At 46.1% G+C, this 19,368-nt stretch overlaps 1 protein-coding gene and 1 long non-coding RNA gene across 2 annotated transcripts in view; both read left to right on the plus strand.

Moving 5' to 3' along the window:
• The window catches only part of LOC310706738, a 335,070-nt gene that overhangs the window by 18,507 nt on the left and 297,195 nt on the right, over positions 1-19,368 (plus strand). The window lies entirely within an intron of this gene.
• Positions 1,166-19,045, plus strand: HIF1AN (hypoxia inducible factor 1 subunit alpha inhibitor). Its single transcript, XM_083502745.1, is given in 10 exon segments — positions 1,166-1,243; positions 1,245-1,338; positions 1,341-1,666; positions 5,512-5,762; positions 8,261-8,409; positions 9,434-9,579; positions 11,956-12,062; positions 13,081-13,144; positions 14,814-14,924; positions 16,847-19,045. Coding segments are annotated over 10 exon segments (1,356 nt in total). The 5' UTR covers positions 1,166-1,180; the 3' UTR covers positions 16,892-19,045.

The following is a 19,368-nucleotide window of genomic DNA, read 5'->3' on the forward strand; positions in this document are numbered from 1 at the left end:
AGTCCTACTCTGAGCACACCCGCTGAAGTTAACAGACCTGGCTAACTTAGGTTAGTTAATGTCAATGTGTTTATTTTGAGTAGAACTTAACTGACTAAAACTCACGAGTGTACAGCGTAGGATTGCTAGTTAACGTTATGGTTTTATTCTCTTTTTAAAGGTTTTCTTTAAAAAAACAACCTCCCCTCCTGTCCTGCCACCACACAGCCAAAGAAACTGTCGCGTGGCCTCCTGGAAAACTTTCCCCTCCCTTCTCTGCTTCAATTCAGGTGGCTGGTGCTGGACACGGAAACCCGAGATCTGGTGACCAGGAGCAAGATCTCCTACGATCTGCCACCAGCCTTGGTTAGGGCGCCTCCAGCATTATTATTATTATTATTACACACACACAAATATGTATATGTATTTATACATTCATTCCTATCTGTCTATCCATACCCCCAAATGGGTGGGGGTGGGGGTGTATTTCTTTATGAAATAAAGAAAATAAAGAAAAATAGAATAGACAGCCATTTTAGTTGCAAATGATTTCCTATGCATGCCAAGAGAAGATTTCTCTCTCTCTTATAAAGGTAAAGGACCATGATTAGGTCCATTCGTGGCCGACTCTGGGGTTGCGACGCTCATCTCACTTTACTGGCCGAGGGAGCTGGCGTACAGCTTCTGGGTCATGTGGCCAGCATGACTAAGCCGCTTCTGGCGAACCAGAGCAGCACACGGAAACGCCGTTTACCTTCCTGCCGGAGCGGTACCTATTTATCTACTTGCACTTTGAGGTGCTTTCGAACTGCTAGGTTGGCAGGAGCAGGGACCGAGCAACGGGAGCTCACCCCATTGCGGGGATTCGAACCACCAACCTTCTGATCGGCAAGTCCTAGGCTCTGTGGTTTAACCCACAGCACCACCCGCGTCTCTTATACCCCACCTTAATTATTTTACTTGATTTGCGCTGCATTTGTGACGTTCCATTTCATTACTTGTTGTTATCCGCTTTGGGATGCAAATCAAGCCAGATCGAAAAGCCAAATCTTTAGCTGCCTCCCTGCCCTCTTGCTCCCGGGGCACATATTCACTCATACCGTCTGCCCTGGCAGGATGCGTGCATGCTCCCCCCCTCTTGCCTCAGGCACCAAAATGCCTGCGCCGGCCCTGCTGCTTACCAAAGGTGCTCTAAGCTGAGATGCTGATGGCTCCGGGCGCGTTTCCTCGACCGCCCGCCAGGGGTCGCCGCTGCGTTCGGGCCGGACCGGAAGTCTTCCCCTCTCCCCGCGGACGACGACGCCGGCAACAACAACAACAACAACAACAACAGGCACGTCCTGGCGTACCCGGATGTTCCTCGCCGCCGTTTCCGCTGCCGCTGCCGCCACCGAGAGTCCCCGGGCTGCCCAGCGTCGCGAGGTGGGCGATGGCGGAGGCCTCCGCGTCCTGCTCCTCCCCCTCCCCGGCTGCTGAGGAGAACGGGGGCCCTTCTCCGCCCCCTCTTCCTCCCAGGGGCCCCGAAGGCGGCGGCGGCGAGGAAGAGGAGGAGGAGGAGCGGGAGGTCGGGGGCCGCCCGCACCGAGGCTGGAGCGAAGCCCAGTTCCGGCGCTACGGCTTCGCCACGCGGCCCATCCCCAGGCTCCGTCACGGGGACCCCCGGGCCGAGGAGCTCATCGAGAACGAGGTGAGGGGGTTGGGCTCCTTCCCAGACATAAAACACACGCGCGCCCCCCCCCCCCTCGGAGGAAGGGGGAGGGGTCCCTTGTGCTGAGACCCGGGGGGGGGAGGTTGGGAGGGGTAGGGTGTGGGGGTTTTGCAAACGCCCTGGCCCCCTCTTCTACAATTTTCCTCCAGCACTACTACTACTACTATTATTATTATTATTATTATTACACACACAATAATACGTATATGCATTTATACATTCTTGTCTGTCTATCCATACCCCCAAATGTGTGGGGTCGGGTGTGGACGGCGGACAGGAGGAAGGGGGGAGGGGTCCCATGTGCTCAGACCCGGGGTTGTGGTGGTTGGGAGGGGTAGGGTGTGGGGGTTTTGCAAACGCCCTGGCCTCCTCTCTTACGATCTGCCACCAGCCTTGGTTAGGGTGCCTCCAGCACTATTATTATTATTATTACACACAAATATGTATATGCATTTATACATTCATTCCTATCTGTATATCCATACCCCCAAGGGGGTGGGGGGTGTATACACACACACACATTTATATATATATGCATTGCAGGGGTTATACTAACTAGATGATCCTCAGGGTCCCTTCCAACTCTACAATTCTGTGTTAACTCTATACCCTGGCTTTTCCCCTGACAGTGACTTAAGGCAACTTACAGTGAGAGGGATGGAGGCCTGAGTTTTCCTTCCGGGAGGAAGTGGGGCGTCCCCTCTGCTGAGAGCAACCCACCCATGCCCACCCGTCTGCTTCCCCCCTCTTTGCCACCAGCCTTCGTTAGGGTGCCTCCAGTATTATTCTTATTACACATACACATGTATGTATATGGATTTATACATTCTTGTCTATTCCTACCATACACACACAGACACACACAAATCGCAGGGGTTATATTAGATGATCCTTGGGGTCCCTTCCAACTCTACAGTTCTGTAATACTCTATACCCTGCCTTTTCCCCTGACAGTGACTTAAGGCAGCTTACAGTGAGAGGGATGGAGGTCTGAGTTTCCTTCCTGGAGGAAGTGGGGGGGGGTCCCCTCTGCTGAGAGCAACCCACCCATGCCCACCTGTCTGCTTCCCCCCGCTTTGCCACCAGCCTTCGTTAGTGTGCCTCCAGTATTATTATACATATACAGTGGTGCCTCGCAAGACGAAAATAATCCGTTCCGCAAGTCTCTTCGTCTAGCGGTTTTTTCGTCTTGCTAAGCAACCCTATTAGCGGATTAGCGCTATTAGCGGTTTAGCGGCTATTAAAGGCTTAGCGGCTTAGAAAAAGGGGGGGAGCGAAAAAAATCGCAAGACTCGCAAGACGTTTTCGTCTTGCGAAGCAAGCCCATAGGGAAATTTGTCTTGCAAAGCGCATCGAAAAACGGAAAAACCTTTCGTCTAGCGGGTTTTTCGTCTTGCGAGGCATTCGTCTTGCGGGGCACCACTGTACATCCTTAAATATACAGCTTGCCTTTTCCCCAAACAGAGACTCAAGGCATCTTACATCTAAAAACAAATCAGCTAAAAACAGAGAAAGAAGCTTTCATTATAAAAACCATTAAATATTGATAGAATTAAAACTAATTACACATATGCTTAAAACCACACACAGAATTATAATCAAAACAGCATGGCACCAGCCCTTTAATTAAAAGCGGTCAGTTTCCAGAAGGTCTTCACCTGCTGGCAGAAGGATAGGAAGGAGGGAGCCAGAGAGCGTGTTCCAAAGTTGCCTGGGAGCAGCCACCACAGAGAAGGCCCTCTCTGTATCTATGAGGGTGGCGGGGCCAAGAAGAGGGCCTTCCTCAAAGATCTCAGATCCTGGGAAGGTTCACATGATGGAGTAGGGTTGCTGGATCAGGAGGCTTCAACCTTGAAAAAATAGGGGGGGAAAGGGGGGCATAGAGGGAAGTTTTCCCACCACCTCTTTTAAACATCCCCATGGTAGGAATATTCACTTTTGACAAGCAACCTTCAAATAAAGGCAAGCTGGCCCACACATGCACAGGTTAGTGATTTGTGGCACATAGGCTGAGGAAAGAAGAGGGTGGTTTTTATATTATTTTTGTTTTCTTAGTCACCTGGATCCCCTTTTTACTCATTATACTTTATTCTGCAGTTGCTATATGAAAAACCTGCCGATATTGTTCCTGTTTCAGCATTACAGTTCCTGTGCATTTACAACTTAAAAAAGGGCTTTGAAATAGCAAGTGGCGCTGCTGTGGTAAACTGGGGCATTGGGCTGATGGCAAGGTTTTGGGTGTCTGCAAGACTAGAAGCAGCACAATAGTGGTTTGATTGCGGAATGGAAGGTGAGCAGCTTTAGGATAGGCAGGAAAAGTATGCCCTTCTGCTGCCCGTCTTCTGCTCCCCAATAATTTATTTCTAAGGCTGGTGTATTCTCATCATTGGAGTGATAGCCACTAACTTGGGTGACTTTAAGAGGGGATTAGGCACATTCTTGGAGAATAAGGCTAATAGTAATTGGCAGTGTGCCTCTGAACATCAGCTGTTGGGGTTCACAAGGGAGAGTGCCATTATAGATGTCCCTTTAGGCCAGGCTTCCCCAACATCGGCCCTCCAGATGTTTTTGGCCTACAACTCCCATGATCCCTAGCTAGCAGGACCACTCATCAGGGATGATGGGAATTGTAGTCTCAAAACATGTGGAAGGCCGAGGTTGAGGAAGCCTTCTTTAGGTCCTTGGTTAGCCACGGTGAGAATAGAATGATGGATGAGATGGGCCTTTGCTCGATTTTACCCAGCTGGGCTCTTATGAATGCCTTTCATACTGTGTTGCCTTATACCCTTTCAAACAACTCTTTAAGTTCTTCAAAGACCTCTCAATAGAGGTATTTGGAGGCAAATCTGTGTTTGCTTCTAATATTTGAGTACCGTGTTAGAAATTTCCTGGGCGCCAGCCATATTTTGCTACTGGCTTGGGCCCAGTTGCGACTATATGGAGATTTCTGGGCACCAGTTTGGCAGCCAGCATCTCCATCGAGCCAGTGAAAAAACCTCTGCTTTAGACTATAGTTAATTCCATTTCCATTGTGTGTGCGTCTCCCTCTTGCATACTGGGGCAAATGAATTGTAAGGGCAAGCTACAGTCAAGCAACGTGGTTGAGATCGTAGAATTGTAGTGTTGGAAGGGACACTGAGGGTCATTTAGTCCAACCCCCTGGCAAATAAGCATTGTGTTGTGACCATAACTTAGGTTTAAGCTGCCATTTGGTGCCTAGCTTATACAGTGGTACCTTGAGATGCGAACGAGATCCGTTCCGGAGCCCCGTTTGCATCCGGAATCAAACGGAACTAGCGACGGCACGTCTGCACACTCACACGTCGCTTTTTGCCGCTTCCGCGCATGCATGTGACGTCATTTTGAGCGTCTGCATGCGCGAGCAGCGAAACCCAGAAGTAACACGCTCTGTTTCTTCCGGGTTTCCACGGAGTGCAGCTCGAGCGCGCTCAACATGAAGCATATTCAACCCGAGGTATGCCTGTATATCTCAGTTTTGAACACTATTTAAGTATCCTTATGGAAGAGTTAAGCATTTTGTTTCATGGCTTGAGCATTAAGCAGAAAGGTAAACCCATCACCATTCTGCTTTTTGACTTCTAGTGTTCCGCTGTATTGGGCTGTCATCAGTGTGTAAGGCTGTGCTTTATGAGTGACGGCAGTGAATAGTTGCAGCTACTTTGTTGTGTATGGGTTTCTCTTTATTTCCTTCCATTACTTATTCCTAGTTGCAAAATCAACCTGAATATTTGTGGCTGATACCTCCCACCTTACCTTGGGATTTTGCATTGCTATGCCTTGTGCTTTTTTCTTGTCTTTCCTAGGAGCCAGTGGTGTTGACAGATACAAATCTGGTGTTCCCTGCTCTAAAATGGGATCTGGACTATCTTCAGGAGAACATTGGGAGTGGGGACTTTTCGGTATATAGAGCAAGCACACACAAGTTCCTGTATTACGATGAGAAGAAAATGGCAAATGTTAAGAACTTCAAGCCTAAGTCAAGCAGGGAAGAGATGAAATTCAGCGACTTCGTTGAGCAGCTCCAAGAAATAGAACAGCAGGACAGTGGCGAAAGGTAACATCGGTTGTTGGCTTGGCGGTTTGGTTCTGTCGTGAGACATGGACTGAGTTCTTCTAAGGCAGGAGTGGGAACCTTTTCCAGTCTAAAGGCTGCATTCTCATTTAGGGGACACATTGTGGGCCAGAGTGGATGGAGCAACTGGTGTAAGTTGTATCTCAAGTAAGTTGTGAAGCAGGACTGGTGAAGGGTGTGACATAGGAAAATAATAATAATAATATATTTTATTTATATCCCGCCCTCCCCAGCCGAAGCCGGGCTCAGGGCAGCTAACAACAGTAAAATAGTACAACATTCTAAAATCATTTCATTATAAAATTAATTCAAATCAAATTGATGGCAGCCATTGGGCTAGAGTTCTGTGAAGATTGCCAAAGGAGGGAGTCAGGCTGTGCCCTGACCAAAGGCTTGGTGGAACAGCTCTGTCTTGCAGGCCCTGCGGAAAGATGTCAAGTCCCGCAGGGCCCTAGTCTCTTGTGACAGAGCGTTCCAGCAGATCGGAGCCACAGCCGAAAAAGCCCTGGCTCTAGTTGAGGCCAGCCTAACCTCTCTGTGGCCTGGGACCTTCAAGATGTTTTTGTTTGAAGACTGTAAGTTCCTCTGTGGGGCATACCAGGAGAGGCGGTCCCGTAGGTACGAGGGTCCTAGGCCGTATAGGGCTTTAAAGGTTAAAACCAGCACCTTAAACCTGATCCTGTACTCCACCGGGAGCTGGTATAGCACCGGGTGAATGTGATCTCGCAGCGAGGACCCCGTAAGGAGTCTCGCTGCGGCATTCTGCACCCACTGGAGTTTCTGGGTCAGTCTCAAGGGCAGCCCCTTGAGTTCTGAGGGCAGGAAGAGTCCTGAGGGCCAGATAGAGAGGGTTGGAGGGCTTCATTTGGCCCCCAGGCCTGCGGTTCTCTACTTCTGTTCTAAGCGGCTAGTCTGAGATACCATCCCTGGCTAGCTGCTTGCAGGGTTTTAAACTGAAGGAAATGGTGAGACATTCTACATCATCTACAGATTTCTTGGCTGACCGTTCGTTCTCTCAGCCAAAGTCTATTAAAAATTGCTCCCTAATTGTTTTAATGTTGTACAGTGGTGCCCCGCAAGGCGAATGCCTCGCAAGACGGAAAACTCGCTAGACGAAAGAGTTTTCCGTTTTGGAGGTGCTTCGCAAAACAAATTTCCTATGGGCTTGCTTCGCAAGACGACAATGTCTTGCGAGTTCCTGCGGGGGTTCCCCCCCCCCTTTTTCTAAGCCGCTAAGCCGCTTATCAGCTGATCCGATCAGCAGATAAGCCGCTAATAGCGCTAATCCGCCAATGGGCTTGCTTCGCAAGACAAAAAAACCGCTAGACAAAGAGAATCACAGAACGGATTCTTTTTGTCTTGCGAGGCACCACTGTACTTCCTACCTTGTAGGGAATTCCTCCACTTTCCTGTCCATCCCCCTTTTAGCATGCACAAGCATCTTCCTGAAGCAACAGGATCATATCTAGTAGTTATTGTGCTAGTATTGCTGCTGAAGGCGTCCAATAAGTGTGTTCCTTTGGGCAGCACTCGAGGTGATGGGGAAAAGAAATTGGATTCTGGACTTAGTGGGGGGCTGGTTCTGGTGCTCCCTTTCCTATTAAATTCATTGGAAAGTGGCTGTGTAATTAAAGCTAAGAAAAAGGCTACAACGAAGAAAGTGCTGCACTGCTCGGGAGAAGAGACCCTTTGCTTCCTTTGTTGATTGCAGTGAGCGGAATCAAGGAGTCGCTCATTCGCCAGTTGTACAACTGGATGTGTGTGGTTTTTTTTCTTTTTGAAAAATGGTTTAGCATTTTTGTCCATCCTCCCCAATGCTCAAAGCAGCTTCCTATAAAAATAATAGAATAAAAATAATAAAAAGATGCAGTTTTGAAAATAAGAGCATCATAAACAAGGGCTTTTTATGGGTTGTTTTATGGTTGGTTATATATGAGAACTGTTTACTCTGCTACTGCTATTTTAATGCTAGCTATTTTTACTGCTATTTTAATGGTGTATCTTACTTTGTTGCAACCCATCTGGAGGACATACACCCTAAAAGGCAGGCTAGGAACCTATTATCATAATCAGTATAATCAACAGCAGTATTAACACTAGGTCACAGTCCCTAATCCACTGCTGTAGGTCTTTTGGAAGATAGGTTTTGCATCCTGTCTGAAAGGATACAAAGATTCTAGACTGATCTCTGAGAATGAGAGTACCTGAAACCATGTGTTTTGTGCATCAGGGAACAGGTGGGTCATCCTGCATGTGTATACCTGCCCAATTTCTGTTGACTTGGTGGTGCTCAATTGAATCCTTTCCTTAAATCTGCAGTCCTCTGGGCGAAGTTAGCCTTTGCTTATCAGGTTTCTATATAAGTGAATGTATTTTTGAGGCATTGGCTAAAAATGAATGAAAAATGGCAAGCAAGATCTTCCTTTTTGCAGACCTACATGTAAAATTCTCCTTTCCCCCTTGTTTTCTGCCATGTGCAGGCTTTATCTGCAGCAGACTCTGAACGACACAGTTGGGAGGAAAATCGTGGTGGATTTCCTGGGCTTCAATTGGAATTGGATTAACAGGCAGCAGGCAAAGCGAGGCTGGGGTCAGCTGACATCCAACTTGTTACTGATCGGCATGGAAGGTAGCAGATCTGCCTTAGACTTAAATGTGCCTAAAGGTCTTTGGACAACTCATTGCATTTTGCTTTTAGCATAGACAACTTCTTAGGGATTCCTTTTGCACACAAACATCCAACATCTAGCCCCTGTTATCTCATATACGAAAATCTGACGTAGGTGATTCAGAGGCCTGGTTCAAAGAAGCGGTGTCAGGGATGTAGTCCATAGATGCCAGGATAGCCAACATTATGCCTCCCAGATCTTGTTGGACTCCAGGCAGCATGGCCAGCGAGCAGGGATGATGGAAGTTGGAGTCCAAATGTCTCGAGGGCATAACTTTGGCTACCCGAGGGCCTCTTGTTCACAGATTACATCTGAAAAGATAAACCACACTTTTCTTATTTGGTTCTTACTTCTTTCACATGCATCCATTCCCTCTGGCTGCACAAATAGGCCGCATGGCAGTTATCTGACTGCTCTAGTGAGAAGGACTTTTTGCATGTAAATAATTCTTCCTTGTCCTGTAACGTGTACTACTGTCTTGTTGCGAGGACCCAGATGATGCAAGTGCTATAAACCGATGACATACATTCATAAGTGTCCTCTGTATAACTGAATACACTGTTTAGATCCCCCCCCCCCACGTAGAACTTGATTTATTTTGGTGCATGACCAATGCAGATCACCCATTGTAAGGTAATGATTCTATCCTGCCTTTCAGGGCAATCTCTCACAAAACAGCCTACAGTAAAACCATTACACTACCTCCCTTGCTTTGGAATGCTCTCTGTATGGATAACTATTATTCAGAAAACCTCTAAACCACAGCCGTTAAACTGGTTTTGAATTGGTTTGTCAGTGGCTTTCCTTACGCAATGATGGGAGCTGTTGCCTTCAGTGGGTCCTGAGAGTGTTGTTAAATTGCCCAACATGCTCTTAAAACTTTATTTTCTAACGGTTTACTTGTAATGTAGGCACACCCTCATTATGAATACTTGTGTTTAGAGGGCTGTCAGGTTTACAGTGTCTCTGTTTCTTTTTATGAAGGGAACGTGACTCCAGCACACTATGACGAGCAGCAGAACTTCTTTGCTCAGATTAAGGGATACAAGCGTTGCATCCTGTTTTCCCCTGACCAGTTTGAGTGCCTCTATCCTTATCCTGTGCACCACCCATGTGATCGGCAGAGCCAGGTAAGGCGACATCTGTGCCAAATGGCCCCTACTTTGTAAGAGTTGTTGTCGTTTAGTCGTGTCCGACTCTTCGTGACCCCATGGACCATAGCATGCCAGGCACTCCTGTCTTCCACTGCCTCCCGCAGTTTGGTCGAACTCATGCTGGTAGCTTCGAGAACACTGTCCAACCATCTCCTCCTCTGTCGTCCCTTTCTCCTTGTGCCCTCCATCTTTCTCAACATCAGCGTCTTTTCCAGGGAGTCTTCTCTTCTAGTGAGGTGGTCAAAATATTGGAGCCTCAGCTTCAGGATCTGTCCTTCCAGTGAGCACTCAGGGCTGATTTCCTTCAGAATGGATAGGTTTGATCTTCTTGCAGTCCATGGGACTCTCAAGAGTCTCCTCTAGCACCATAATTTAAAAGCATCAATTCTTCGGCGATCAGACTTCTTTATGGTCCAGCTCTCACTTCCATACATCACTACTGGGAAAACCATAGCTTTAACTATACGGACCTTTGTTGGCAACTTTGTAAGAGTATGTGATACAAAATATTTGGGTGGCATTCAACTTAGTTTTACACAGAGTCGACTGATGGAAATGAATGGACCTAACTTATTCACATTCTTTAATTTCAGTGGGTCTGAGTAAAACTGAGTTGAATACTATCCTTTGTTCTAATCAGATGGAAGATTCACACAGGCTTCTATGTCCTCTCTAACAATGACCAGCCTGAAAGAGGTCACAAGCAAAACGTGATCTGTATTTTCCTCCTGTTATTTGTGGTCAACGTCTCTTTGTCCCGTTCAGGCCTTACTTGCTGGTGTTTAGTCTGATAATTTAGCCTAACCCCTTGATGTTGAAGGAAAGAGACATGAAAAGCAACAACTGTGCTGCAAAGAAACCCCAATGTGCAAGCAGGTGCTTATATGTGGGGTTTCTGCACACAAACATGCCCTGCTTTCTTTTCAAACGATTGCATGTGATTCAGTGCCATGGGGAAAAGTGTGGCTGTGCTCCAGATTAAACGCAGCAGCGTCCCACATTATTGCGTTTGCATCCTGCCTCTTCTCTGAGGAACTCAAGATGGTTCTTCCCCATTTTACTTTCTCAACAACTCTCTGGGGCAGGTTTCCCGAGCGAGAGAGTGGCTGGCCCAAGGTCATACACAGAACTTTGTGGCTGATTGGAGCTTTGACCCAAATCCTACTCCCAACACACTAATCCCTATAGCACACTGGCTCTCCAGTATGCAGCATCCATACTATACACTATACTATACACTGAGAGCCAGTGTGGTGTAGTGGTTAAGAGCAGTGGACTCGTAATCTGGTGAACCGGGTTCGCTTCCCCGCTCCTCCACATGCAGCTGCTGGGTGACCTTGGGCTAGTCACACTTCTCTGAAGTCTCTCAGCCCCACTCACCTCACAGAGTGTTTGTTGTGGGGGAGGAAGGGAAAGGAGAATGTTAGCCGCTTTGAGACTCCTTCGGGTAGTCATAAAGCGGGATATCATATCCAAACTCTTCTTCTGCTATACTAAGAAAACACTATACTATTGGATGCAATGTGAGTAGTGCATTGTCCTCTGAACGTGTACACTCCACATTGGCATGAGTAACCAGTTTTTACAGCCATATGTGTAGTCTTCTCCAGGGACAACAAATTAATGGGATGAAATTCGCCCTCCACCAAGGTATCTAAACAACCTACCAAATTTCTAGGTAGCCTATATTTTTTTAAAAAAAATGTAAAAGAAAGATTCTAGCTCATAACTGGAATTCAGCCTGAACCCATTCCCCGTTTCTTTTGCTTACTGTCTACCTATAGTACAGACATGCAACACAGACCTCTTTTCTACCATTTACTGATGTGCACTTAGGAGACAAACACAGTCTATTACTGTCTTACTTAATACTGTGTTAACTGATTTTGCTTTGAAGAAAACAAATTGGGTTACAGTGGTGCCCCGCAAGACGAATGCCTCGCTAGACGAAAAACTCGCTAGACGAATTTCCCTATGGGCTTGCTTTGCAAGACAAAACGTCTTGCGAGTTCTTGCGCGTTTGTTTCCTTTTTCTTAAAGCCACTAAGCTGTTAATAGCCGCTAATAGCCGTGCTTCGCAAGACGAAAAAACCGCAAGACGAAGAGACTCGCGGAACGGATTAATTTTGTCTTGCGAGGCACCACTGTAAATCTAGAATTTAGTCTAGCACTTGACTTTCCAGGTTAACTTTTGTGACTAGTATGCAACAGGTTGTTGTCTCTACCTGAGCTTGTGCAGGTTTACCTGTGGGGAATTGGGGCATGGGAAGGACCATGCTCTGGGGAACTCTCTAGATGACCTTTGTGACTTCAGCCTCTTCAGTGACATGTTCTTTTCTCCTGTTTTGCTAGGTTGACTTCGACAATCCTGACTATGAGCGCTTTCCCAATTTCCAGAACGTAGTTGGCTATGAGACAGTGGTGGGCCCAGGCGATGTGCTTTATATCCCCATGTATTGGTAAGGAGCATAGAGGGAGGATTGGACAGGGTGGGGTGGGAATGGGACAACTGCAGCAGAAACCAGGGCCCCAGATTAAGGTACAGGAACTTTGGGCTCACAAGAGGCCTATGGCTCTTTCTCTTTTGACTCAGATGTATTGTAAGGCCTACACTTTTTACCTTCTCTGTGTATTCAAAAGGGAGAGAGTGCTTCCTTTATCCTCAAGATACGGAGGATAAATAGGCTTTTGTCTTTTAAGGTGTTCTCATGCCAGAAGAGAGAGGAAAAATAAAAACATCCTTGACATTTGCTAGCAGCTTGGATTTGGGTGGGTGGGTTTAGGCAAGGTGAGGCTTATCCTTTTGCACTCTCACCATGGCAGTTCAACACAGGATCAAACTGTTCCAACCACTGAAAATTTCATACACAAGTGTGTAATATTTTAGTCTGTCTCCATTGGGTTTCTAAAAAAAAAAACCCCAAGTAGCTGAGGCTAATCTCATGGGGTGAGTTCTTCTTTACTGTAAGGGTAGAGTAAGTCTGACCCAAGTCGGGTGTGGATCTGTCCATGTACCAATCTCTATGGGACTTAAATGGGAAATGGCACACATCCCACAGGAAGTAAAAGTATAGAGGAAAGGGGGAGAAAGTGCCTGCCTTCAGTTCCCGTAGCCCTTTCAACTTAGAATGAAAGTGAACCTACCTTTGTCAGGTTGGTACTGAAGGTGGGAATGTTTGTATTCTTAGATAAAGTATGCACATGCAAGAGAGCACCCATTCATGGGAGTGTGATCTATTGAGCAACTTAAAATAAGGATAGATACAAACAGCGAGAGGAAGTCACGGATAGTCATAGCATAGTTTCCTGGCACGAAGTGCAAATAGGATAGAAGCCAGGGGGATAAAAGAATAACAAAGGCTCAAGCTGAGCTGTCTGCATTGATACTGTAGGACTGATGTTGTTAATTCTTAAATTCTCTGTGGCTAGAATTGGAAACGTATACAATTTCCCTGGCCTTTCTGTTATTCTATTCAGGTGGCATCACATTGAGTCTCTGCTGAACGGAGGAATTACCATCACTGTAAACTTTTGGTACAAGGTAAACTTGCCTCTAGCTTTTGTTGCTGGCAGAAGAGAACTTTGTGCATGGACAGAACAGAAACATAGAGCTGCTACTTGAAATATTTGTTGTGTGGTGTAATGCAGTATTGATGTTGCCACATTATAAAATCTGTCCTCTTCATCCTACACACCTCTGAGGGCTGCTTAAGGTTCCCTAGAGTTACATTAGCTCTTCCAAACCTGGCCTGTGCTCTTAATTCCATCTCTTAAAGAATTTGTATGGCTGTTCAGTAAATTTGCATACCACCCTTTATCCAAAGATCACAGGGCAGATCACAACATAAAAATACAAAACGAGGACACAAAGCACATAACAGAACAAAAGCAAAGCAAACCAATACCTCCCCCCCCCCCAGCAAACACATTTAAAAGGACATAGAATGCTAATCAGCCAAAGGTCTAGTTAAAGAGAAACTTTTTCACCTGACACCTAAAGATATGTAATGAAGACTCCTGGGGAGCCCATTCCACAAAAGGGAGACGCTGCAGAAAAGACCCCCTTCTCATGTTGTCACCCTCTGGAGCTACCGTGGAGGAGTCACACAAAGAAGGGCCTCCAATGATGATCACAGGGTCAGAGCTGGTTCACATTGGGAGAGGCGGTCCATAGATATTCCCTCTGTGAAGTATGTAGTTCCTTGGGTTGAAATAATGCCTAACTGTTTAATGGTGATGGTTCTTTTAGGGAGCCCTTTCCTAGACCAGCATTTGTGCAATGACCTCTAGTATGACTGTGTACCATTTGGCTGCTAATAGAATACCAACCATCCTCCTGTCCCCCACTGTTATATTGGCCACTGTTTTATTGTGCTTGTGTGTGTGTGTCGGTTTTTTCAAGTAACATGAAGTGCTACAAACTTATGATCCTGCTGTTTCCTTTTGGTTTTTCTGCTACCTCCCAAACCAGAAACCGGGGTGAACGCTGCAAGTTTGATGCTAGTCTCTTTGTCTAAATAATAATAATAATAATAATAATTATTATTATTATTATTATTATTATTATTATTATTATTATTATTATTTATACCCCACCCATCTGGCTGGGTTTCTTTTGATTTGGAAGCTTCCTAAGTGTGTGTGTGGGGGGGAATCCTCTTTGAGAGTATGAGCACATGTAAATATGTCGACACAAAATTTAAAAAAATCCTTCCAGTAGCACCTTAAGGTAAAGGTAAAGGGACCCTGACCATTAGGTCCAGTCATGACCGACTCTGGGGTTGCGGCGCTCATCTTGCTTTATTGGCCGAGCAAGCCGGCGTACAGCTTCCGGGTCATGTGTCCAGCATGACTAAGCCGCTTCTGGTGAACCAGAGCAGCACACGGAAATGCCGCTTACCTTCCCGCCGGAGCGGTACCTATTTATCTACTTGCACTTTGACGTGCTTTCGAACTGCTAGGTTGGCAGGAGCAGGGACTGAGCAACGGGAGCTCACCCCGTCATGGGGATTCGAACCACCGGCCATCTGATCGGCAAGTCCTAGGCTCTGTGGTTTAACCCACACGAAAGCTCATACCAATAACTAACTTAGTTGGTCTCTAAGGTGCTACTGGAAGGAATTTTGTGTGTGTTTGTGTGTGTGTCGACTACGGCAGACCCAACACGGCTACCTGCCTGTAATGTAAATATGTGTTTGTGTTCTTCCCAGGGTGCCCCAACTCCCAAAAGGATTGAATATCCCCTAAAGGCTCATCAGAAGGTGGCAATAATGAGGAACATAGAGAAAATGCTGGGCGAGGCACTTGGAAACCCACAAGAGGTACAGGACAAACCTGGAAACTGTTTTAGGGGGCTAAGTTGCACAGAAACCCACAAGTTCTAATTGGGCCCTGAGAGCACCAAAACAGCCTAATTCTGCCAGTCATTTGCAGTTCCATAGATATGCAGGAAGGGTTAACCCTGGGAGAAAAGAAGGGTGATAAATTATGCCATGTATTTATGTTTTTATTACAAAATACCTCCGGACATCATCTACGAAGATGCTAGGGTGGTATTAAAATGAAAAGGAATACAAGCAAATCCACTACAAAATGTGGATTTTAATAGAGTCATACAAATTTGAGGTATCTCTGGTACTATTTGCCCAAAGCCAAGTGACATCCCGGTTTAACTTTTGAGGTTCAGCAATATGTCGTTGGCAAATTGACATCTCTCAAAACTTAAGATACAATAAGATCTTCTATATACATCAGGAAACGTGGCGGATTTCAAAAGCAGGCTGATTCGCCCAGGGTTTCAAAGGTCCTCGGAGTTCAATAGATGTTACTGTTAAGGAAAACCTCTGTAAACAATTGCACACTGGTGTTGCAAACAAGTGACAATTGACAGTGATTTTAAGGCTGCTTGTTCTACTGGGGTGAGGGCTCCAAACATTAATCTTGAGTTCCAAGCCTATTATCCTTTACTGAGAATGGGTTGGAAGATAGACAAGGACAATAGAGACTTGAAGAAAGACTGGGAACCATTTATGTTGTATTTACAGAAATATTGTAAAGAAGTGGACTCACCAGCAGGGTTTGAGTAAACATTTACAATTAACAAAATAAATATAGTCGTTAAGATGTAAAAATTGGAGAATAACAAAGTGTAAGTGGAAATGCAAAAATAAGTATGGTATAAAAAAGTGAAGAATATAACAACATTTAAGTTAAAGATTGCAATATTAAGGTAGAATAAAACAGGCAGGGAAATAAATAGACAAAAGAACCGTAAAAGGAAGTTGAGGGAAGTCGGGGGGACGCCTGGGGATTTATATTCCTTTTTACTTTTGAGACAGTGTTGATTGTGGTGATTATAAAATTGTAAAACTTAATAAAAATTATTTTTTTAAAAAAAGAGAGAATGGGTTGGAAGATGCACAGTAATAATAATAATTTATTATTTATACCCCACCCATCTGGCTGAGTTTACCTAGCCACTCTGGGCGGCTTCCAATCAGGTGTTAAAAACAGTACAGTATTAAATATTAAAACCTCCCTAAACAGGGCTGCCTTCAGATGTCTTTTAAAGAGAAGATAGCTGCTTATTTCCTTCACATCTGAAGGGAGGGCGTTCCACAGGGCGGGCGCCACTACCAAGAAGGCCCTCTGTCTGGTTCCCTGTAATCTCACTTCTCACAATGAGGGAACCGCCAGAAGGCCCTCGGTGCTGGACCTCAGTGTCCAGGCTGAACGATGGGATGGAGACGCTCCTTCAGGTATACAGGACTGAGGCCATTTAGGGCTTTAAAGGTCAGCACCAACACTTTGAATTGTGCTCGGAAACGTACTGGGAGCCAATGCAGATCTCTCAGGACTGGTGTTATGTGGTCTTGGTGGCCACTTCCAGTCACCAGTCTAGCTGCCACATTCTGGATTAATTGCAGTTTCCGGGTCACCTTCAAAGGTAGCCCCACGTAGAGCGCGTTGCAGTAGTCCAAGCGGGAGATAACTAGAGCATGCACCACTCTGGCAAGACAGTCCACAGGCAGGTAGGGTCTCAGCCTGCGTACCAGGTGGAGCTGGTAGACAGCCGCCCTGGACACAGAATTAACCTCTAGTGTTGACTTCAACGGTGCTACAATGCTGTGCTTACAGTTTTGCAGCTTGAGAAGATTTTTGGCTGTGCAAACATCACTCCATTCGGCATATGTCTATAGCCAACAGTTTTTGTGGTTTTACTCCTTTGTTGTTGTCTCAACAGGTGGGCCCCTTGTTGAATATGATGATTAAGGGGCGGTATGACTAATCCGCGGCCTCTGCAGTGGTGGATGTTGTGAGCTGCTTCACAGACAAGTGGAAGATACTAGGCGCTAGTATCGCACGCAGAAATTGAAAGACTGAGGTGCTCCCGGCACAGCTCTGCCCTGTTTTGCACCAACGTAGGGAGCGACTGGTACCATCAAACACTCCCGTCCATCTCTCTTTCAACTTCACTTAACCTTCCAGAAGATCCCGTGCTTTACGAAGTAGGAACCTAGCTGCCAAGGACTCGTGTGTCTGCGACCTGCCAGTATACAGAGATTGGCGCCTGGTACTTGCCTGTCACCTGTCACATTGCAAAATACTTTTTTTGGGAGGGAGCAGAGTTTAGACTGGCCCTGCCAGTCTTTTGGTTCATCCCATCAGCTGAATTGTATGATGTTGAATGAGAGGTGGACGCAGTAAGTCTCAAAGTCTTGAGAGTCTCCCGAAGCGGGAGAGAACCTTTGGCCATGTAAGACTCCACTGTCTGCTTATTTTGCCTGGGAAGTGAAAGCAATTGCATGCTGGCATCTGCATAGTTGCCTGTGTGTGAGAAGCAACTAGACAAGCCATTTAGATCTTCCCTCTGCACCTTGGCATTAGAAATCTCCCCGCCACCCCTTCTCTGAGGTTTAGCTTCCGTGTTTGTCAAAGGTCGCCTTCTCTCTGATGGCACAATTTTCTAATGTAAAGCAAAATTATGGTTACAAGTACACAGAGGGAGCAGGTAGGGATGGAGACAATAAAGTCTTCCAAGTCCGCTGTGCCAAATTAACATCGAAAACAGCGTTTTGGAGGGCCTGACCTCTTAATTCTGTTGGGAGTCCGGGCTGAAATCCCCATACACACAGATTCCCTTTGCTACACCCCGGACGGCTTTTCCACAATGAGCACCAGTGCCCTTTGTCAGTAAAAAACACCTTTGTGTTGTGTTTCTCTTTCCATACATGGAAATGTTAATTTCACTCCATCCTCGGCCTTCTGCATACCGGATTATAATGGATAAATAGGTGGAGAAGGGGAACAGCAAAGTTACAGTAACACTTTATTGCAGTGACTTTTTCGACAGACTTCTATGTAGGGTGAGGCCTCTATTTTCCATTCTGTTCCACTTTTCCCTGCCTGGCAGGAAATGTGGGTGTTTCTGGCTGTGTTTCACCAAGATGAGAGTGCTGAGTTGAGATCCCAGCTTTGCTCCTTTGCCACAGAGGTGCTTTTCCGTGAAATGGAGAGTTTTGAGAAGACCTCGCTGCAAAAGCTTTACTTGTCCCAGCAGGAGAGAGGTCATGACCAGCTTGCTGGGACAACACCTGAGCATGACTTCACCTTTTCTGGGACAGATCACACTCTTATCCTTTTATTGTACGGATCATACTCCTAATCTTTTACTGTGAATTCAGAATGCAGTAGCTGAAGACCTTCTGGAGAAAGCTGGGTAGTGGTTCGGATTCCATTGGGCAGGTCAGACTCTTTAATAAGGGAGCAATGGAGCTTTGTCATAAGCCAAACCTACTGTTTGATTTAGCTCTGCCAGCCGCATAGAAGCAGTGGAATGCCAGAGTTCTTGCCATAGATAATAGATCGGGAAGGGGGATGGAATGGCTTCTGAAGAGCAAGATTGGACTTGGCAAACGGTAGTACTAATAAAAGCATTCTGCCTGAGGGCAAAAGCAATTCTTGTGTTTCACGGAAAGTGCCCTGGATGTGCAGCAGTATCGGCCAGGGTGCCAACAGAGACTGGAGCAATTTGTGGAATTTTGCTGTTGCATAGAGCCCATGCGGAAAGGGGCCACACGCCTCGCTTGGAATGAAGAGGATGGGACTTAAACACAACCTTCGGATCTCTCATTTCTTTTTGCCAAAGGTAACTTCTGAAAGTTTTTTAACGGTTGTTTTTTTTTTAATAAAGAAGAAAAAAAAATCATTGCGCCTGACCGGTGCAAGAACTCCGTTTACAATGCACTGATGGACTGATTAAGTTACTGTCTTCTCTTGTGTTTTTTTGTGTTTTTTTAATCCTATGCTTTTGATGCCCTGCTGTGGTATTGGGGAAAGCTCTGTGTGTGTGTGTTTTCTGTGATGATGTGTGAGGACATGTGGGAAAGGCGTGATGCATTCTGAAGCGTAGTTCTTAAAATAAAACTGTCCAAAAAGAGAAGTATGGTGTTTCCTTTGTTCTGCCCAACAAACGGCCCTCTCTATCAGAGAACTCGATCAGGACTGTGGGAATGGATATCCTTTTGAGGGCTGTGGCATAGGCTCGCTGTGTAGTGCTCAGACCCTTGATGCTGTTGCTAGAACCTTGTGTTTGTAGATCTCTAGAACTACAATTTTCACCTACACAGACCTTCCAAAGGAGGTTCATTGCCTGTGGCCTCCTGGAGTATACGTACAAACCCACCCACCCCTGTCTTGGCAATGTCTCTAGACCAGGGTTTCTCAAACTTGGGTCTCCAGCTGTTTTGGGACTACAACTCCCAG

This window comes from Podarcis liolepis (genome assembly GCF_965112155.1).
Source record: "Podarcis liolepis genome assembly, chromosome: 5".
Classification (NCBI taxonomy): Eukaryota; Metazoa; Chordata; class Lepidosauria; order Squamata; family Lacertidae; genus Podarcis; species Podarcis liolepis.